At 38.8% G+C, this 22105-nt stretch overlaps 1 protein-coding gene across 1 annotated transcript in view; it reads left to right on the top strand.

Annotated features, from left to right (window-relative positions):
• The window catches only part of Nup93 (nucleoporin 93), a 110300-nt gene that overhangs the window by 52630 nt on the left and 35565 nt on the right, over positions 1-22105 (top strand). The window contains exons 4-5 of the mRNA XM_048355541.1: positions 16585-16647; positions 20788-20916. Coding sequence (XP_048211498.1) covers positions 16585-16647; positions 20788-20916 — 192 coding nt within the window. The remainder of the gene's footprint in view (positions 1-16584; positions 16648-20787; positions 20917-22105) is intronic.

Genomic DNA, 22105 nt, shown 5'->3' with positions numbered 1-22105 from the left:
GCTTATGGAAGTTGGCTTGGCCAGCTGACCTATTCTTGAGGCAGTTCTAGTAATCTACCCACAGGACGATGGCAAGCTAAGGCCAAAGAGTTAACCAAGAAAATGGAGCTGAGAAGATGAGAATCACTTGGAATAAAACATGCAGTACATCTGGTGTCTGGTGGGCTAAAGCATGTTCCGGAATAACACAAGGTTTGGAGCAAGGAGGACTGATGCTTCCCATCCAGGCTGAAATTGGGAAGATTTAAGTAGATGGAGAATTGAGATTTCATTTAAGCTTTTGATGTTTTAGCCAAACATCACTATGGAAATGCCCCTGAATCATGTAGAGACAGGGTGAGAGACAATGTTCAGAGAAAAGCTCAGACCGAATTTTCCAGCACCACTGTTTTAGTAGTGAATTGTAGCAATAAAATGAATTTGTAGAAGGGAAATTGCATAGCAAAGGAGCAAAGTTCAGCCTGGAGAGAGGAGCTAGGAAGAGGTTGTTGACTGGGCAAGAAAGGGACCCAGGATTCAGCTGTGCATTAGAAAGCTGGGAGGATGTGTTGGGGGTTGGGGAGTATTCTCATTCTTTACTATTAAAAAAGCTTCCCCAACTGGACCTGGTGGTACATACTTGTTAATCTAGCACTGGGAAGGTTAAGGCAAGTGGATCTTGAATTCAAGATCAACCTGAGCTATGCAGTGTGAGGCCTTGTCTCAGAAAAATAACCAAAAAATTGAACAACAAATCCCACATGTGCACCCATAATTTTGTGCATCTTTGCAGAGCCCAGAAGAACAGGGCCCACCATGGATCTGTAAAAGATTCATTTCTGGGTAAAGTTATGCATTTAGTCAGTATAGCTTTTGTGGTTCTTTAGTTGAATATAGTTTTATCTGTCAGTTATTATTATTCCACCTAAGCTTTACACTTTCAAGGCTTCCTTTTTCTATTCTATAATCTCATCATTTCTGTTCTTTCTTGTATTAGGAATACTAGGCACGTGAGTTTTCTATCCTTCTGTTTGCTTTAGTTTTGGTATTTAAGGTTGTTAGACATTTAGGAATCGATCAATTTATGTTGCTTGTGACAAAACTAGTGGAAATGTACGTGCTTTGTGAAGGGGTATCTTTCCACTGCTTTTATGACTTCTACAGTGGGTTAGTTACCACTTCTCAGTCCCCCTCTGTCCTGAGGTCTTTTGTGGCCAGAATGTTCTGCAACTCGAAGTCTAGCCTCTTGCCTGATTATCTTGGAATATTCATAGAATGGTGGGCAGAAAGAGTCTGAGCTGATTTAGGATTTGTTTTGATGTACAGAAATACCTTGCTAATTTGTTTATTGACAATAGTGAGGGGAAAGGTCTTAACAGACTTGGGGAGGTGAGTTGTTTTTTTTTTTTTTGTTTGTTTCTATTTTTTGGAAATAAAAGGGTTTTCTCCTTCCTCTACAGTGAACCTCAGGAACATATTTTGTATCAGTAAAGTGGTTTGACTTTAGCAACGCTTGGGTCCTTGGGTTCTTTTTCTTGACCCTCATATCCCCAGGCTGACTCCTATAGCTGCATATCTGTTATGCTCCAATATAGTATTTATTTGATGAGAAACAAAAGAGTTTGCCTCTTGTACTGGTTCACAGAGAGGTCCCCCAGGATTGTCTTTTGTTCAGTAATTGGAGTATAAGCTGAGCCTGGTTAATTTCAAAGCTTCCCCCAACAAAACGGTTTTGCTTCTTTCCTTGTGCAGTTCCTAAGCTGTTAGTGAGTGATACCTTGTACTGGGTCTGGAACAAAAAGAGCTTGAATTGTTGAATGTTAGCAACAACTACTGTGACATCTGCTATGGCACTGAATAGCACTGTTGGTACAGTTAATTTTAAGTTAGGGTAAGAAGCAAAACTAGAAAGCGCTTTAGCTTTACAGTGCTTGTTAACACATGCACCTCCAAATTATGCATTTGGTGCTATCACAATGAATAAAACAAAGGAAATCAGAGTTGATTTTTATTTAGTAACATAAGTTCTTTTACATTGTTATTCACTGTTCAAACACCAATGTGTTCTGTGTTCTTTTTTATTTATTTACTTACTGTTTTTAGTTTGGCTAAGCTATTTGTTTGTTTTATAAGGAAGAAATACCGGAAACATCTGAGCTCTGGGCATTTAATTGACAAAAGTTCTAATGTAAGAAATGTAATTTAATTACATTAATTGATTTTCTTTTAAACCAACGAAATTTAACTTAGTTGTTTCTTAAAAGACAAAAATGATAGTGATAGATGAAGCAAAGTAGTGAAATTCTAGATGTTAAATAGCCAGGCTAATGTTTGTATAAAAATACATTGTGAAAATTGGCAAGAGGAGCAATTCTCAGGTTCTGCAGTATAGGCGTTGGTTTTGCAACCAAACATTACAGTCCTAGGCTTTGTGGTTTTTACTGTTTGAAGAAGGGATGGTCTTTTTCTAGATTTTCTTTGCAATATGCCCCATAATGATAGCTCAGTACCTTGACTGCCTTGACTTTAATCATGTAGTGTTGAACTCTTAGCATGGTTTCGTCTTTGCCTTTTTACAAGCTTTCCTGTAATTGCACAGTTTGCCGCATTGAATTTCCTTTTGTGACAGTGAAAAACACATTAGTATTTTAATGTAATCTTTAACTTTCAGGTTATATATTAAAACATGGAGAAAAAGATCCCTATCTTTCCTGGGGGATGGAGCACTCTTAAAAACGATTCTGGCAGAACAAGAATATTTATCATTTACACATCGTATATATATTTTTTGCCATAAATGTTGTACAAAGAAGTGACAGTTGAGCTGAGCATATGTTAATAAAAGGTCTGCATTTTCCTGTGTCACTGACAGTTTCATTGGCTGTATATTCTTGAAATGCAAATAACCTCTGTTCTGCTCAACGCTATAATTAAATAGTTATTTAAATAGTATCAAAATCTTTTAACTACTAAGAGGCCAAACATTTAAGATGCTGAATTTACTGTTTTGTTGGACAGTACAGTTACAGTTGACAAGGGCACAGTGATCTGAGATGCTTCTGTCTGTTGGATCTACACATTCTGGACTAAAATGGCAGGTCTGCTGCTGTATAAAATCTTTTAACTACCATTTATTTTAGCATCGTGGCATGTGCAAATTCCTGCTGCTCAGTTAAGGGACCAGCTTCACAACTGGTGCTACAATCTGTGGCCACAGCACTGCATCACAATGCAGCAAATGCATTTTCCACATTAACCAAACATGACAGCTGAAGCAATTATTAACTATGCAAGATGTCGGAAGTCATCAAAAATTCACATCAGAGTAATTGCAGTGCATTGGGTTGGGGGAAAAGTATTATAGCATTCCTTGCCTACATGTTGTCTCTCCCCCTTTTAAATCTTAACTTGGTACAGTCCGTTAACAATAAAATTCCCTTCTGTAACCTATAAACTGTTACTCCCATCAGTTTGTGCTTTCAAACTGATAGCTGACTTCTCTGAATTTGTGTGGAGCACCTCGGATGATGATGCTCTGCTCCGGGGCTGCTCTGCTTCCTTCTTAAGGGACTCTGTCGTCTCATTGTCTGATGGGACTCTTTAGTGTTCAGTCACATCAGCACTTGCAGAGGAGTCTTTCCCTTTTTCTCTTTTCCTCTTTCCCTTCTCTCTTCCTCTCCCTCTCCCTCTCCCCACTCCATCCATCAATTCTGGCAGTGCCGGGTAGGAAAAACTTGAGCACCAGTTCCCACAGAGATGATACGGAAGAGCTGCAGTGACCCACAGCATCCACCGGTCTGCAACTCCTTAAATTTGAGAGCTGCAGGTAGGATTGTCTTGTAAAGAAATTAAGATGAGTGCATCTTAGAGTTGACGGCATGTTGTACCTCTGAAACACAGGGTCTTCATTTATTGTAAATTTGAGATAAATTTGGAAGCATAGCTCATTTGGTAGTACAAGTACTTGATTCTTCTGAGAATTGTTCAGATTTGTGTCTTTCCATCTAATGTTTTTCTTAAAAACAAGAATCTGTTGGGTGGGGCATAGAGGTATTTAAATAGTTGGTGTTTTTGTGATTTCATCTTTAAGTAACAAATACTTTCTTTAGGAATTTTTTTAGAGACATGTGAAGTACAGAATTCTTATATGATATAAAATTTAAAAATAGGTGTTTTATTCCTTTGCTAAAATCCTTCTTTGGGATTATAGGTGTGTGTGTGTGTGTGTGTGTGTGTGTGTGTGTGTGTGTGTGTGTGGATTATAGGGGTGTGTGCGTGTGTGTGTTGGAGTATACCTTACCAAAAAATTCAGTTATTTATATTGAGTAGTTACAGAAAAATTACTAGAGATATTCGCAATTATCTCATAGAAAATATTTTAGCATAAGGCTTTAAATGAAATTAAATAGTAACACCTAAGATGTGGGTTCTTTGGTATTATCAATTTTTGGCAATTTAAATAATTATCTTTCTGTCTTCAATTTAGTCTCAAAAGAATATGAGCCTCTTTTTAGAAAATATATTTCAGATTTTTTATTTGCATAATTAAAATGAAAACTTCCTAAGTCATAATAATAAGATAATAATGTTGCCTATAAATAATGATTTTAATACACTGATTAAGGTGAGAGAATTCACCATTAAAAAGCAGCTTATTTGTTGCCTCCCCTTAAAAAATAACAAAAAAAGAATATGTGTACAGTTTTTTGAATCCCAAAGAATAAGGTTTGGACCTCATTTTGAAGCTCAGACTTGGAAATTGCTCACTTAGTAGAGGGATTTTAGTTCTCTTCAAAGGTGTAGGACTTTACTCTTAACAATAGGAAGGTTTGAGAAGCTGTTAAGTGAGGAATGGAGGAGAGCTGCTTAGGGAAGGGAGAATTTGGCTCTTAGCATGGGGAAGTCTGGATTTACTCATGACTAAGATTCCTTTAAAACTCTGACCCAGTGCTGCACTGCAAAGAATTGATTTCTGAGATGAGACAATGAGCTGTGGTTTGCATTTTGTAAAGATGGAGGAAACCTCTAACACTGACCCTGGATAGGAGATGACTCAATTATCCCTGCCTTGGTACAGTTGCAAATTATTTTCCTTTGTCTGAAGTGGGTGGATGCCAGTGCCTTCATCAGAACTCCTTAATTTAATGTATGGAAAATGTCTCATCCACCATTTTTAACAAATTAACTGTATCATGGGAGAGGTGAGTGGATTCTGAAGGCAGCTGCAGGGCCATTTCATTTACCTTAGGTTCCATGGCACAGGAGCTTTGTTACTGTACAAGTAAAAATGATTTTTCACACTGTAGAGAAGAGTTCTTTGGAAGGGTGGAGAGCATTCCCAGAAAGAAAATGGAATCCTTTTGTCTACTGTAAGTATTTCTCATATAGCGGTGAGAGGTTGAAAATTTGTCTTTGGTTGAATGGGCAAAAATAGACTTTTAAATGACTGCTACAAATATGAAAGGTATAACATGGAGACTCTTGGATTTATTTTTTAAGTGTGTGTTAAAAACCAGGTGTGATATATTCTTGAAATACATGTTTCAGAGTGATTTTTAGAAATGATTTTAATTAGTTATTCATTTTTTAAGTTAGTAAGAGGTATGAATTTATCATTACTCATGGATGTAAATGGCACCTGAGAGAAAAAAGAAATCTAAATTTAGTAAATTTAAGAGTTTAAGCTTCTTTCTACTCTCTTTTTAAAAAAGTATTTTCTATTCCTGAAAAGAATTGTTGGATTTTAGGGCGTTTTGTTGTTGTTGTTAAGAAAATGTTTCCATGTTAATGATCTACAACAGATGATTAAAATACATTAAAAATGTTTTGACAAAATAAGAATTTGTTCCCAGATTGAGGCTTTCATTCTTACTCTTGGGGCTAATTTTTAGTGTCTTCTACTTAATTAATAGTTATGACTTCAAAGCTACTCATATTAAAAAAAAACACCTCTTGTTTGTAATTGTAAGCTTAACAAGTCTTGATTCTTAAATTTAATTAGGTTTGACCTAGCTTATTTCTTTGTTCCTTTATGCTCTTGCTAAGAGTAAACAAGTGGATTTAAACACTGATTTGTGTGTTTATCTTTTAAAGGCTGAAAAAATTTTGTCTTTTTAAACCCTGAAGAATTTATAACTTTATTTGGCAACACACTGCCATGAAGAATTTGCTGAAAATCTTTTAGTAGCTGTTACAGGAGTTGACTCCTCATGGAACCAGGTTTCTGAGAATCTTTTTAACTTGAGATCAGATTTGTAAAGCCAACTATTTTATGTCTTGTGCTAGCTGCTGTTCATCCTGGTCACTGAACATTGCTTTCTCTAATGAAAAGATAATTGAAACTGGGCAGAGAACAGTTTTCTTTATTATCAGCCTTTTTACTGACAGAAAGAGTCAGTTTTCATAAGCCCTCATTAGACTCCTGCAATGATTCTGTTAAGTCTGTGGTACTAAACTAGCTTGCAGCAGAAGAGTCTACACACCAGTGTAGTACAGATGTGTAGTAGAAGGCAAAGAGAATCTTGTACTTGAGTTTTACAGGACTTACCCCTTGAAATAAAAGAGTTTTAAGACAGCATACTTGAACTCCATTTTAACTGCAACATTGCTTACATAAAACATTGGGTTGGATGGCATGAGAGGTGTTACAAAGCCTTCCTTTGGAATTTTTAACATAATACTTGCTTGAAGATTCTGGTCATTTTTTGTGTTGCTGGCTTTATTAAAAAAAAAAAAAAGCTGTGTGCTGAATACTGTTTTTAGGTGTTCTGGAGAAGTAGCAGAGACCCAAGTGCTTCGTATTTTCTTTGCGTCTAACTCAAGTTTGGCTGCTAGGTGAGGCTCTCCTTCCTGGTACTTATAGAAGATTCCCGATTTTCTTCAGTCTGGAAGCTCTTCAGTTTTCACTCAATGTCAGCCTACTTGGTAATAAAGTATCAAGGAATGGTTATTTTTTGTGATTAAAAAAATACTTTGTGTGGTACTATTCTTGCAGTGCCATAATGTAGATTAGCGAGCATGTCAGGCAGCCGGGCAGCTCTAAGATGGCAGTGAATAAGGAGGAAAATGGCGTCACCAGGAGCACAGTGAGAAGAGGTTGTCCGCATGCATGGGTTCTTTTCTTCATCAGTGTGAATACCCTGCTTTACTAATTTACAGTTACTTTTTATTGTCAGAAGATGGAAGTTTGAAGACCCAGTTAGCACTTATATCTAGATGGCTTCAAATGTCACTTTTATGGAATGGCATTAACACTTTTGAATTTCCTTGCTTTGTACTTCTCTTCTTTATTATAGAAATTTACGCCTTCCAGTATAGATGGATTCTTAGAAAATGCTGAGCAGTGTTGTTTTTTCTTTATGGCAAGAGGAAACTAACAGTTTTACAAAAAATGTGTTGTCTCTTGTTTTCATTCTAGTTACTTCATAGAAGAAATAAATATGTTGCTGCCTTCAAAAATTAAACTTACAGAATTTCTTTTGTGGTTGAAAGTGTGATTATTTTGTAGCAGGACTGTAGTAAGAGTGGTAATGACTGCTGATTTCTCCTCTGTTCCCCATCTCTTATGGAGTTGGAATTTCTGGAGCTTATGTAGTATGATCAGCTCATCTTACAGTTGAAGGAAGGTTTACTGCAGTTAAATAACTTTCTCAAGGTCACACATTTGAAAATGGTGGTTTTTACCCTAAGTCCAGAGCACATGACTCCCACCTGTGCTCTTGTGCTGCTGTCTGCATCCCACTCCACTTCTTCCTCATGTGGGCTGGGTGGTGACTGGTAGATCTGATGCATTCAGCATTCAACCGTCTGTCTTTGCTCTAGAAGCCTAACTCATGGAAGTGTTCCTTTGCAGCTGTGCCAGAAGTGACTTACTGAGAGCTGTGCCTAACAAACGTCTTCTTGGGCTTTTATTAAAAGTAACATGCATTTGTAAATTTGGCATTTATAAAACAAACGTAATAATCATCTCTCCTAAAAGTCAAGCTTTTAGGTCTGTGGTGACATGAGGGTGAGGTACTATTTTCTAAGCTGGGCAAAATCTTTACATCCTACTGTGGGTAAGATAGAGCCAGGTTTTTTGAAGTGCTTCTCACAGATCACTCCCTTAACCCCAAGTGTGAGGAGCCCCACCCTGAAGGGCTGCCCTTCCTGCAGAAGAAGTGCAACGGTGATGGGATTTAGCTTTGAAAAATGATTTTATTTGACAAATGATTTTTTTTTAATAGTCTTGTCCCCTCTGTTTCGTTGCTTACATTTGGTACTCCAGCTAAGTACTGGTTCTTGTTTTCTGTGCCTATGGTAGCAATGGTGACTGGTGCATTCTGCAGTTTTCCTAGGTACTGACAAGGTATAGTCAAAATGTTTTTAAACTTAATGTTTTAGAAAGCACAAAATCATTAATAATATTAGGAAGGGAGTGCCTTGACAGCATTTCATTGAAGACAATGTGCAGTTATGAAAGGAAACATGTCCTGTTTGTTTTAATAGTCTCTAAACAAACAGATTTTTTTTTAAAAAGAATTTGAATAAGAAGAAACCACACAGCAAAACCTGAGCTCCGTTTTCTGTGACAGCCGTGATGACTGGTTTCCAATCCCATCAGCATAAGCATTGCTGCATAGCAGGAGGAGCTGCGATTTTCAACTGCAGTGTAAATGACTGACACCGCAGACCAGCAGGGAATTAATATGAGATGTGGTTCCTAAACACCGTCCTAATAGTGCTCCTTGTGCTCAATCCTGAGCGCCTGGCCAAAGCTGCTGGCTCGGAGACATACCCTCAGCTCCCCTTTCCTTCTCACAGTCCCCAAAGCTCACTTCCATCTCTGGATCTGACTGACAGTGCTGGGGATTTCTGGGTTGTTTTGTGTTAATATAGAACTGCCTCAGTGGGTTCTTTTAGTGTGCTTTGGGGGCCCCTGGAGGAATACTAGGTAAAGGGCATCATTGTTGTGTGCCCCATTTTCTATATTGCTATACAGATTTAGTGCCCAAAATTCTTTGGATCCACATCCAGTGTGTCCACCTACAAGATGGACATATTGAAGTATGTTACTCTCTTTAATGATGAATCCTCCTTATCTTTTCCTTTCCTGGAGTGACTGGGAGTCAGACATTTTGGGTGAGGAGAGAATTCTGCTGCTTTGCTCTTTGAAGCCAGACATACTTTGGCACACCATTAATTTTCCATATGAAAAGTGAGATTGAAAAAGTTCTCTCTTCAGAATCCTTCCCTTTCTTGTGTCTCTGGCAATTAGCCCTAGCAAGTGTGCTAGGCTTTAGGAAGTGATTAGATGAAGGAGAGAAAATGCTCAGAATTATCCTGGCTTTCTCTCCTGGGGGCTACCTCAGCAGAACAGTTGGCTAGCCACCTTCTTCTCTTGCCATGAGTTACTCCTGCTCCCTACTTTTCCCCAGTGAGCCGAGAGACAGACGGCCAGCAGATGTCCCTCCAATACTGCTTGTTACTTCTTGCCACATCATGGCCTCCCATCAAGGAAGCAAAGTGTATCCCCCCATTACTGGAACTCAAGCCTACTAGCACTCTTACTCTGCTTGCTTATTAGGCTGGTGCTCCTCCATTTGAGCCATGCCTGGTTTATGTGTGGTCCTAGGTAATATCAACCATAGCTTCTTGTTCATTTATTTCTCTAAGTAACATCTTTGCTTTTTTTTTTTTACCCAAAGTGGAAATCTTAGAGTTTAGTGATTATAGGGTGAGGTTTTTTTCGTTTGGAGGTATGGGGATAGGTAGGAGAGAGGAAGGGATCTGTAGACTTACATCAATGGCTGTCTGAAAGGCCTTGACTTTCTCAGAAGTCAGAGGTTAAGATAGTTATATCACAGCTGTGGTGTTCATGCCTTTGCAAAGGCCAGGCATGCCAGCATTCTCAGGTCAAAATGTTGCCAGCAGTGTCTTTTGCTGGCCTGGGAGGATGTACTGCCCAGTATTGTGTCTTTTCTTGAGTGCAATTTTCTGTCTGATAATTTTAGACCATCCTGAAAACCAATTTGAGTCATCCGGGTAAGTAATTTATTTTGCCTTGTTGGACCCAAATCCATCACGTAGTTGTGTGATCCCTCATTTCTTTTTTTCTTTTCTTTTAGCTAAGTAGTAGAAAACCTGTGCAAAATGGGACCCAGTATTCTGACAGTGACAGATGGTTTGGTGCCTGCACAGTGCCTTTCTATCACCAGGGTCTGCCACCTGTGGCTCCAGAGCTGTCGGCAGCTCTGATAGATCTGCTGAGCCTGCACATGGTAGAATGCCACAGTCACTCTTGCATTGTCTGCTGCCACCTGCTGAATGAGGGCAGTGTGGCATTTATATAAATGTATAGTGAAAAAAATCATATAACAGTGTTAAACATGTATTTTAATTGGTGATATCAGCTCTGTCTGATTACCATTACTTTTTGCAGGCATACTTTTGAAGATATGTATGCGATCTGAATAGGCAACTTAAAATATTAAAACTTCTGTAGAAAAAAAAAGCATTGGGCAGGGGTTGGAGGCTTGGTATAGTGCAAGCTAATGAATGAAAGCATCAGGTACCAAGTTTGAGTCCCCATCGGACCCTCCAAAAAAGAACAAGAACTGGGACCCACTCTAAATTACTTGAATTGGGGAATGAAGCTTAGATTTTCCTATTCAATTTATAGTCCTTGCAAAATGAGATTCAACCTCTCATGGGCCTTCTACACTGACAATTCAGTATTCTATTACAATAATTGTTACAATAACCAAACATGCCATAATATCTTATGAAAGTTCCCAGACCTTGAAAATACCCAAATTTTAAAAATCTTTATTTTTGGAGCTTTAGCAATAATAATCATCTCTGTACTTGAATAATTACTTGAGGCATTCTCCACTTAGGCACCACAAAAGGGAGCTCACGCAAAGCATGTTCACACCATCTGATAAGCCTAGGGGCCCTCTGGGTGCTGGCAAGATTTCTGTTGTGCTTATCTGCAAATACCTTTACTTCATCCTTCCTCATTTTCCTCCTAAGTAAGTGTTCACCTGCAGAAAAATTTCACCAAGAAGGTAGCTTAAAAATTGGGGAAATGGTTGGGGAGAAGTTAAGGGAATAGATGTTCTACTTAGAATGAGCTGAAGGAGTGTAATGGTAGCATCACACTTCTGTCTTTATATAATGCAGACTTCTTTCACCATTGCATTAGCCCAAGTTCTGATGGGCACTTAACAGTGCTTACTGCTATTCTTGTTTTAACTTGGAGTAGGTCATTAATTGATTCTTTTATCTTCTCAGTTTTTTTTTTTAACTTTGCCTACTTTTCTTTCCTTTTTACTTTGCTTATTCTGCCTTCATTGTCTTGGCAGTGTTTCAACCACAACAATCATTTCTAATGCCACTGATCTCTTTTAGTTAGTATTATTTTGGTTTGGAATGTTGGTTACAGATTTCCTATTCATTTGTGTATGTCATACATAATGAGAGCAGATTCCAAGGTTTTGTAGCACCTACCATGTATTTTTGTGTTGTGGCCAATACCTTTTGGTAAATGTCCAACCTGATGTGGGTCCATTACTCTATAATTGACAGGGTAGATTGCCAGTTGGTCTGTTGAAGGAAAGAGATAGGGAATAATCATTTGTGTTTTGAGGTCCATGTAAAATATGGCTTAATGGAACCAGCTTAGACTTTAAGTATATTATTTACTTATGTTGTAGATTGGAGAAAACAACAAGTGTAAATTTTTTCCCCTCCATTTTTCTTTGCTGACTAAAGTAAATACTGATCCCCCCCTCCAAGAAACCCTTCTTTATAATAAGTACATACAGGAATGTGTGTGTGTGTATATGTGTACATGTGTGTGATCAATCTGACTAAAGTATGGTATAGGCTTGTGACTGATACCTTGATCAGACTCTAACAATAAGCATATACTAACTGTAACCTCTCTGTACATGTTTGACAATAAAAATTAAAAAAATAAGCATATACTTCAACCAAAAAGAATATTAGGCAATTGAAACATTTCTTGTTTGGGCTGTAAACATTAGTGGATGGGGACAAACAGAAAGGATGAGGGAGGGCAAATATAGACAAAATATATACATATGTAACAACGAGACAAGAATATTTGATGAGACGAGTTTAGGAAAGGAGAAGGGGGTAGAAGAAAAATGGTAGAGAAAGTGATTATGATCAAGAAAGAAAAAGAAGTCAAAAATGAGCTTTTTAGTCTAAAAACATATTACCCTCAATTTTGTGGGCTTTTAAAGATATTTGTGAGGAGATACATATATGTATATATACATGTATACACACATTCATTGTATTACACTGGAAATGAGATTGTATGCCACAAAAGCAAGGTAAGTACATACAAAAAGAAAAGTCCTTACTTCTTAGTTTTTACTTTTGGAAAAAAGATAAGCTAAGAAAATTTGGCCTCTTGTCAAACATCCTTTTGCCTACTACCTTTTTCTATGGTACAGGAATTAACTGACACCTTATTCTGAATCCAGAGTCTGCATAGAGATTAAAATAAAGCAGTTTAGGGCATGTAAGAAAATAGAATAATGAAACCACATAAAAATTTTACTAGGAAAGAGGAAGGATAAAAAAGTAAAAGAGGAGGATACATTTGCTCAAAGTACATTGTATGCATATATGGAGTTTTTACTGATTGTCTTATATTGTACAATTAATATATGCTAATAAAAATTTAATAATAAAACAAGGCAAGTTAGTCTAAGGAAATAGCTCAAGGGGAAACGACTTTCTTGGCATGTGCAAAGCTCTGAATTTGATCTCCACATTGCCCTGGGCCTGAGCCACATTGGAAGCTGGGTCCTTGAAATGTGACTCATGTTTAGAAGACTTGTATTACCTTCAGGTTACATTCGGAGTTATTCTTGGCTTGTGTACATTGCAACATTGCCCATTTTCTCTATTAAAGATGTAATGATGCTAGAACATCAGGTATGCAGATTTTTATTTTTATTTTTTTGGGGGGCAGTCCTGGGGCTTGGTCTCAGGGCCTGAGCACTGTCCCTGGCTTCTTCTTGCTCAAGGCTAGCACTCTGCCACTTGAGCCACAGCGCCACTTCTGGCCATTTTCTGCATATGTGGTGCTGGGGAATTGAACCCAGGGCCTCATGTATACGAGGCAAGCACTCTTGCCACTAGGCCATATCCCCAGCCCGGTATGCAGAATTTTTGTCCGTCAGATACAACTGGAACAATATTTTGAGATGCTATGGAGTTGACTTCTAGAGTAGTGATTTTAATCATTTTAGACTTTTACTTATAGTAAGAAGTCTGTTTTATATATAAAATACTTCACATATATACCAATAAGTACATATGATTTTAAAATACTCTTTTTGGGTACTATTGGGGATTGAACACAGAACCTTATGCAAATATATATCATTGAAACAAAAATATCATGAGACAATACTTAGCCACATCACAGATCTATGTTGAATAGACTTATGTAATTAGAAATTCTATTTGAGCTGGATGCTGGTGGCTCACACCTTATAATCCTATCTACTTAGGGGGCTGAGATCTGAGAATCACAGTTCAAAGCCAGCCCAGGCAGAAAAGTCCATGAGATTTCTCTCCAATTAACCATAAATAGCCATAAGTGGAGCTGTGGCTCAAGTGGTAAAGTGCTAGCCTTGAGTACAAAAGCTCAGGGACTGTGCCCAGGACCAGGGGAGGGAAAAACTACACACACACACATTTGAGCCAGGCACAGTGGCGCAGGCCTGTAATCCTAGCTGCATGGGAGATGGAGATCAGGGTGTCAAGGTCAAGGCCAGCCCAGGCAAAAAGCAGTGACACTGATCAAGTACTCATAATCTGACACATGAATTAAAACCTCATTATAGAATATTTAAAGATAATTTTTTTTTTTTGCCAGTTCTGGGGCTTGAACTCAGGGCCTAAGCACTGTCCCTGGCTTCTTTCTTGCTCAAAGCTAGCTCTCTACCACTTGAGCCACAGCGCCACTTCTGGCTTTTCCTATATATGTGGTGCTGAGGAATCAAACTTAGGGCTTCATGTATACAAGGCGAGCACTTTACCACTAGGCCATCTTCCCAGCCCCTAAAGATAATTTTTAAAGACAAGTTCTAGAGACTTCATTTAATGGTTGAGTGTGATGGAAGAGAGTAGGATGGTCTTGTCTGTACTTCAGAATTGTTAATGGGTTAGCAATAATGCCTTTGAATTGCAGTGTCTGGCCCTTAATTGCTTCCTGAATGGGAGCTGTTATATGTCATAGAAAACTAGAAACCAAAACACTTGCCCAGGGATCCAGAAAACTGAGGGCTTGTTCCAGAACTCAGGTGGTGAGAAGGGTACTGATGGGGAAGCCAGGAGTAGTCATCTACCTAGCAGTCTTGCAGGTAAGATGTGTATGGAGTGTTCTTTATTGAATGGGCAGGCACCACAAGACTTGGGTCTGGGGGCCTGTGAACAACTAAAAAGTACCTATATGGCAACATGAGGGCATATGGGCATGAGGGTAAGGAGGGTTTTTGGTTGCTGTTGTTTTTAGCATATATTGGCTGTAGAGGGGAATTTTATGGTGACATTTCCACACATGTATACAATCAGTTCTAAGGGTCCAACACTGGCACCTCTGAGTACACCTCTGAGCCATTCTGTGAAGTAAACTATTAGGTCTTCTTTGTGCTCAGAGGGCTTCTTAGTGGCAGGTAATCATTTGACTCTTCCTGCCCCAGCCTGCCTACCCAGAGAGTGAGCCACTTCCTGGTAGGCTATAAAAACCCATCTCTGGAAGGAAAAGAAATGTGTAAAGAGAGATCAAGGAAGAGATCTAGTGGAAACCTAGGCTGAGGCAGGTCATGTTTCTGTCAAACTTTTTAGTTATTTAATTTTAGCTCCATGCTACTTTTCTTTGTGGTATAAGTTCTTTAATAGAAACTAGTGACCACTAGATGGCACACAGATCCCAGAACTACTCAGGTTGTTGGTTGTTGCTCTATGTGTGCTGATCTTGGAGCTTGAACTCAGGTCCTGGGTGCTGTTCCTGAGCTTTTTTTACTCAAGGCTACTACTCTGCTACTTGTTCTTTTTTGTTGTTGTTGTTGTTGGCCGTGGGGCTGGAACTCTGGGCTTGGGCGCTGTTCTGGAGCTCTTCAGCTCATGGCTGGCACTCTTATCACTTGAACCATAGGTCCACTTTCAGCTTTCTAGTGGTCAACCAGACATAAGAGTCTTAGGGACTTCTCTGCCTGGGCCGTCTTTGAACTGGGATCCTTAGATCTCATCCTTCTGAGAATAACAAGTATGCTCCACCAGCGTCTGGCTTGTTATTTTAAAGATTCATTTCAAAGAGTAGCATAAAACACTAATGTGTCATAAAATAAAGAATAAATAGAATGATGATTTATAACTATTTTTCTACTTTATTTAGAAAGAAGTAATGAATGAAAATAAAAATTCAGACCCTACATACAGTTTATCCTCCATATCCACCTGTTTTGCCCCTTAAATTCAACCAAATGCTTGAAAAAATATTCAAGAAAAAAATTGTGTCTGAGCCAGGTCTGGTGGCTCACATTAGTAATTCCAGCATTTGGGAGGCTGAGTCAGGAAGATAGTAAGTTTGAAGCTAATCAGGCCTACATAGTGAGATTTTGTTTTTGTATTTTCAAGGAAGTGAGGAAAAAGAAAAAGGAAGGAAAAATAATACATGCCAAATTCATAGAGATGTCTATTTCTTCTCATGATTATCTAAATTATATGGTATAATCACTATTCAGAAGTATTTATAGTATATTAGGTATAAGTAGGCTAGAGAGGTTTGAAGCGTATATAGGTTACATGTAAATGCTATGTTGTGCCATTTTATTTCAGGGCCTTTAGCATCTGTGAGTTTTGATGTCTGGGAGACATTTCTGGCACCAATCTTCATGGATACTGAGAGTTAACTGTTTTGTGGACTCATTTTGTGCTATGTAAAGAAAGACTGGTTTTTGCAATACATAATGGTTAATGACCTTTGTTCATATGTGAGTGATATCTTAAATTTGATTATCATGCCTAAGTATTTCATTAAATTTGAAATTTCTTTTGTTTGTTTTTGACCAATCCTGGGACTTGAACTCTGGGACTGAGCACTGTGGCTTGACTGTACTAATTTACATTCACATTAATAGTATATACGAGTTCCCCTGTCCCAGAATTCTTGCTAGCAAGTGTTTTCTTAATGGCTGCTGCTTTGGCTGGGGTAAGGTGGAATCAGAGTGTAGTTTTGACAGTCATCCGTTTTGACATTTTTGGGGGGAACATTTTGAAGGTTGAGTACACAGGCAGATACCCTTGTGGATATATGTATATATATATATGTATGTATATATATACATATATATATAGTGTGTGTGTGTATGTGTGTGTGCCAGGCCTAGGGCTTGAACTCAGGGCTTTGGCACTGGCTTTGAACCTCGATCCTCAGATCTCAGACTCCTGAATAGCTAGGCTTACAGTTTTGAGCCACCGGGTGCCTGGCTCTTATGGTTATCTTTTATCCTGAAGTATCTGACTAAATGTTAATTTTAACCTAAGTTATATCTTTTTTTTTTTCTCCTTTCATAGGGATTCCTGAAGAATGAGAAGGACAATGCCCTGCTGTCTGCCATTGAAGAGTCTCGGAAGAGGGTAAGAAAACAACCCAAAATGTAGATGGATAAGTCACAGGGCAACTGTACACTAGCGGAATGCAGGTCCTAGAAGATCCGTTTCTTTTACCTAATGACCTATACCGCCTTATATAATAGTTTCTCAAGTGCACTAAAAGCTTGATGTTCAATAGGATGGTAAATAAGTTGAAACAGCCATTGTATGTGCAGCACAGCAATAGATTACAGTCATTCCTGTAAGGTGCTGAATGACTATATAGTTGACTAACGCACAAGTTACTCTAATTTGTTCCTTATAAGGGTCAAAAGATCAAAAACCTTTCCAAGCAAGCATGTTCCCAGTTGCTTGGGAGGTGGTAAAAGGCAAGATCAAGGTTCAAGCCAATGTGGGAGAGTCCAGATAGCAATATCCATCTTAACCAACAAGCTGGGTATGTGGTGGTTCATACCTGTCATTCCAGCTCTGCAGAGACATAAATATGAAAATCATGGTACAGGCCAGACTGGGCAAAAATGTATGACCCTGTTTTAAAAATAGCTGGAGCAAACTAGAGTCATGACTCAAATGATGGAATGCTTGCCCAACAAGTACAAGGCCATGAATCCCAACTCCAGTGTTACCAAAGGAAAAGGGGAGGTGGGGAACAGAACTTTCTGAGACACCTTCATAGAAAGTAAGATCCTTGGGGCTGGAAATATGGCCTAGTGGCAAGAATGTTTGCCTCGTATACATGAAGCCCTGGGTTCAATTCCCCAGCACCACATATACAGAAAACGGCCAGAAGTGGCACTGCGGCTCAAGTGGCAGAGTGCTAGCCTTGAGCAAAAAGAACTAGGGACAGTGCTCAGGCCCTGATTCCAAGCCCCAGGACTGGGCAAAAAAAAAAGAAAGAAAGAAAAGAAAGTAAGATCCTTAGGCCACTGAGGTCTTCGGGGAGGGAGGAGAAAAGTTCTCTATCCAGTTGGAGATGGCTTTATGGCAGATATTCCAGCAAATGGTGTACCAGTCAGCTAGGGATGGCTCTCTGTAGAGGTAATAGAAGTGAAGATGAACTCTATTTTGCTGTTTATTTATATAGTCCTGATGCCAAGTAAAATGTGTTTATGTAGTGTTTGTGTAGCTTAACAAATCATAAAGTGAACATTTTGCTGCTTGTTGTTGTTTATTAAAATTATCTTAGAGAGTAAAAGTACACTGGCATCGATTGCCAAGGGATTTGCCAGCTCTAGTTCACCTGAATGCACTAAGTGACTGATACGGTTAGTTATCAAAATAAAGTTTGCTAAAATTTCATTATATTCTTGGCAGTAGTACTTATACTTAGTCCTGGAAATAGAGAAGTTCACTTGCTTCTGATCTGAAAATACTAAGAAGGAAATATTTTGTTGTTCACACTTTAGAGCTGCTTACCAAAATTGATTCTCCTAACATAAAGGACCAATGAAATTAAATTAGGATTGTCAAATGCCTCCAAGCCTTATTAATCCATTTACCCTGCAGCATGTCTTTCTGGAATTGGCAGTCTCTGAACATTGTGCCATACTGAGACTAAATGTGCAACCAGCCAAAACATTTAGGTGACATACCACAGCGGAAAATGTGTGCATTTGTGTTTGTGAGGGAGACATTCCAGTGTTCAGAGCCAGCCTCAGGGGAGACTTGACTTGTCTGGACACCAGGAGACTACTGCTGAGCAGTAATCTTTTTCAATCAAAAATGATTTGAAAATCAGCAGCTTCCTGGCCTTTTGGTGGCAATTTCATGTTTGAGTAACTTGCCAATGTCCTGCTGTAATGCCAAGAAAAGCTACAGAACCACAAATGTGTCCTAGCTTTTCCCATTTGGTGCATCCCAGCAAAAACAGAACAACATTATTAGAACATATGCAGTGTTTCTAACAGCCAGGAATAGCGCAGTAATAATCGAGTGTGAAGTCAAAGCATATTGCACTCTTCCCTGTATGAAAGTGGGATTTGAGAGTTTCCCACCTGTTCCTAATTCAGTTGCCCAGTTTCCCCATCCTACCTTCCTTTCTAAACCGTGTTGAGGGGTAAAGTAAATTAAAACAATGTATAGAGCAATTCTGAAGCATGACTATTCTCAGTTATCCTTTAACTAGCACACCAGGTTTCCCATCAGCTTGAGCTCACTTTTCAAAAAGCTATTTTATTTACAAATGAGATTGGCATCTAATTAGACAGCACTGAGGGAGTATTAGTAATGCCTGCTTAATTTTTGGCAATGCTGATAATTGATACTCCAAGCATCAATATATATGTGCTTTGGGGACCTGTTTGAAAAAATCAAACAGCCTTACTACAAGTTAAATGACTTAGGACCGATATTAAAATGTGAAAAAGGAACACCAGACACACAGAGATTAGGAAGAAGTTGGTGATTTTTCACTTTTTTTATTGACCAATACCAGCTTTATAAAGTCTTCTATTTGGTTTTATTTTCACTAAGGGTTAGGCAGAAGGGTTTGTTCCTGTCGGCCTGAGTTACCCAAAGCTTGGCCTTTGTACACTTAAACACAAAAACTGTAAAAAAAAAAAAATATGTTGTAAACTAACTGTACAATTTGGGGAGAAGGGTTGTGGAAGAGGGAAGATGGGAGAAAAATGAGGGAGGAGGTAACAAGCTTGACAAGAAATATACTATTACCTTACGTATGTATGTAACTATAACCCCTCTGTATGTCACCTTGACAATAAAATTAAATTAAAAAAGCAACTTTTTTTTGGTCAAATCTCAGCTTCCAGATTATCTAGGATTACAGGTATAAACCACCTAGTGAAAGCTGTGTTTGGATCAGAGATAATTAATGGAATTAGAAGGATATGGTGGAGTGTGGAAAGATAATTTCTTACAAGTTATCCAGAAAGATTGAACAAGTGAGCCATAATCTCTTCTAAAACTCTTATCAATTTAATGGTCAAACTGCCTCATCAGCCTTGAGCCCCTTCCAGCCTGAGGAAAAGAAGGGTCAGAGGCACAGGACGAAGGCAGGTACAAGTAAGGTGGGAGCAGGCGAGTATACTATAGAGTCTTCTGAGTTTGCCACAAAAGGCACAAAGCTGTGGCACCAATCCAAGACAGTACAAAGTTCAGAAGAGTTTTTTTCTTTTTTTAAATTGTTATTTTTAAGGAGTTGTACAAAGAGCTTACAAGTCCAGGTTATAAGAGTTTTTCTTGAGGGTAAGTCCTGTAGCTACTAGAGAATAGCAGAGTAGTGAAGGTGACTGAAGAAAACAATATACCACTCACTGGTAAATGACAGTGGAAAAACTTTCAGCGCCAGGTAAGGTCACATGACAATAATGGCAACTAACTATTCCTTGTTTATAAGGCTGTCCACCTGTGTGCCAAGAACTCTTCTAAGTACTTGGGAAGCACTAAGCACTAAGTACTCCAGGCTACCCATTTAGAAATTGCCCCACAATATGAATGAGCAGTACCGTGATTCATAGTACAGTGAGGAACTTCAAACAAAAATAATCAACTTTAAAATTCTCTTTACCACATATGCCACGCCCCACGTTATCTTAATTATATTAGAGATCATGGAACACCCAATTTGTGGGTTAATCAGAGATGGTCATCCACACACCTGCAGTTTATATTCCCTTTGAACCATTAGATTAGCCTCAAAGAGCCTCAGTCAGGCTAACAGAAAATGAGGTAGAATCAACAGAGCTGCTCACTAGGAACTAGAAGAGGGGAGCAGTGAGAGTCTGAGGCAAAGACAGCAAAGACTAGAAGAGACAAAAAAGAAATCCAAGGAAAGAGAAAAAGGATAAAGTGAAAGAATATAAAGAGACCTAGAAAAAAAAACAGAAAATGACAAATCAGTGGAAAAACAATTAAAAATAAAATCTGAATTGTTCAAGCTACTGTGTGCAAACTGTTTCCCCTACCTTCAAGCTGCGTAGTTCAATTTTTACATAACGTGCGTTGAATGTAATGACCACATTTGCTTTTACCCTTCCGCCTTCCATTCATGTTTCCACTTCCTGGTAAAGGATAATTTTCAAAGTAGATTGTTTGTTCTACTTATGGAGATCTAGTAAGTGGTGTGGGATGTTGGCTTCTTTGTAGGGCTTTAAAGGAAAACCTAGTCTTTATTTCTTGTCATTGCTCTCTGCTCCCCTCCAACAGACCTTTGGCATGGCGGAGGAGTACCATCGAGAATCGATGCTGGTGGAGTGGGAGCAGGTGAAACAGCGAATTCTGCACACACTGCTGGCATCAGGAGAAGATGCCCTTGATTTTACTCAAGAAAGTGAGGTAGGTTGAATCAGAAAGATAAACCATTACTAATTTAAAACAATGACACAGTCAAAGAATTGTTTCTCCTTGACAAGTGTTATTCTGATACAGTTGATCATTGTCTCCCCATGAATTTCTTTCTTTTACCTGTACCAGGGCTTGATTGAACTCAGGGGCCTGTGCACTGACCCTTAGCTTTCTTTTTTGCTCAAGGCTAACACGCTACCACTTGAGCTTAGGTCTACTTTTGGCTTTTTGCTGGTTATTTGGAGGTAAGTCTCATGGGTCTTCCTGCCCAGGCTGGCTTTGAATCACGACCCACCCGTAGATCTCAGCCTCCCGAGTATAGAATTATAGGTGTGAGCCACGAGTGCCCTGATCTTCCTCCAACATGTGTACTGCTTCTGTTCAATATCCTTTGCTGAGTTTTTCTTGGACTCTCTTACTTATAAACATGTAAGTGTCCTAAAACTCAGGCTATGACATTTTTTCTCTCCTAATTACTACTCTGTTCATTATCTCCAATTAATCAGCTAAACACCAGAAGTGGAGATAAAAGTCTCACAGCCTTTCCTGCCAGGGCTGGCTTTGAACTATGATCCTCAGATCTCAATCTCCTTGAGTAGCTAGGATTATAGGCCAGAGCCACTAGTGCCTGGTGAAATGAAATTTTTTAAAAATAGTTTTTTGTTTTTTTTTTTTTTTGGCCAGTCCTGGGCCTTGGACTCAGGGCCTGAGCACTGTCCCTGGCTTCTTCCCGCTCAAGGCTAGCACTCTGCCACTTGAGCCACAGCGCCGCTTCTGGCCGTTTTCTGTATATGTGGTGCTGGGGAATCGAACCTAGGGCCTCGTGTATCCGAGGCAGGCACTCTTGCCACTAGGCTATATCCCCAGCCCTAAAAATAGTTTTTAATTGTGTTATAAATGAGATATGCAGAGAGATTACATTTCATAAGTCAGATAATGAGTACATTTCTTTCTACACAATTACACCTTTTTGCTCTCTCCTAGTTGTTACCTCCTGTTCCCACAGAAATGAGGTTATTGAAGCTGGTATTAGGTGATGGTATATGAAGAACCCATGTGACTTTCCTAGTGTCTTTTAAAAGTATATATGTATTTATTTATTTACTTGAAATCTTTTTTAAATTGGGTTTAAGTTATTACATATGTTTCACAGTGTACATTTTAGCTTTCACAACGATGA

The sequence above is a fragment of the Perognathus longimembris genome, chromosome 10, assembly GCF_023159225.1.
Source record: "Perognathus longimembris pacificus isolate PPM17 chromosome 10, ASM2315922v1, whole genome shotgun sequence".
Classification (NCBI taxonomy): Eukaryota; Metazoa; Chordata; class Mammalia; order Rodentia; family Heteromyidae; genus Perognathus; species Perognathus longimembris.
This window is presented reverse-complemented; position numbering and strand designations above follow the sequence as displayed.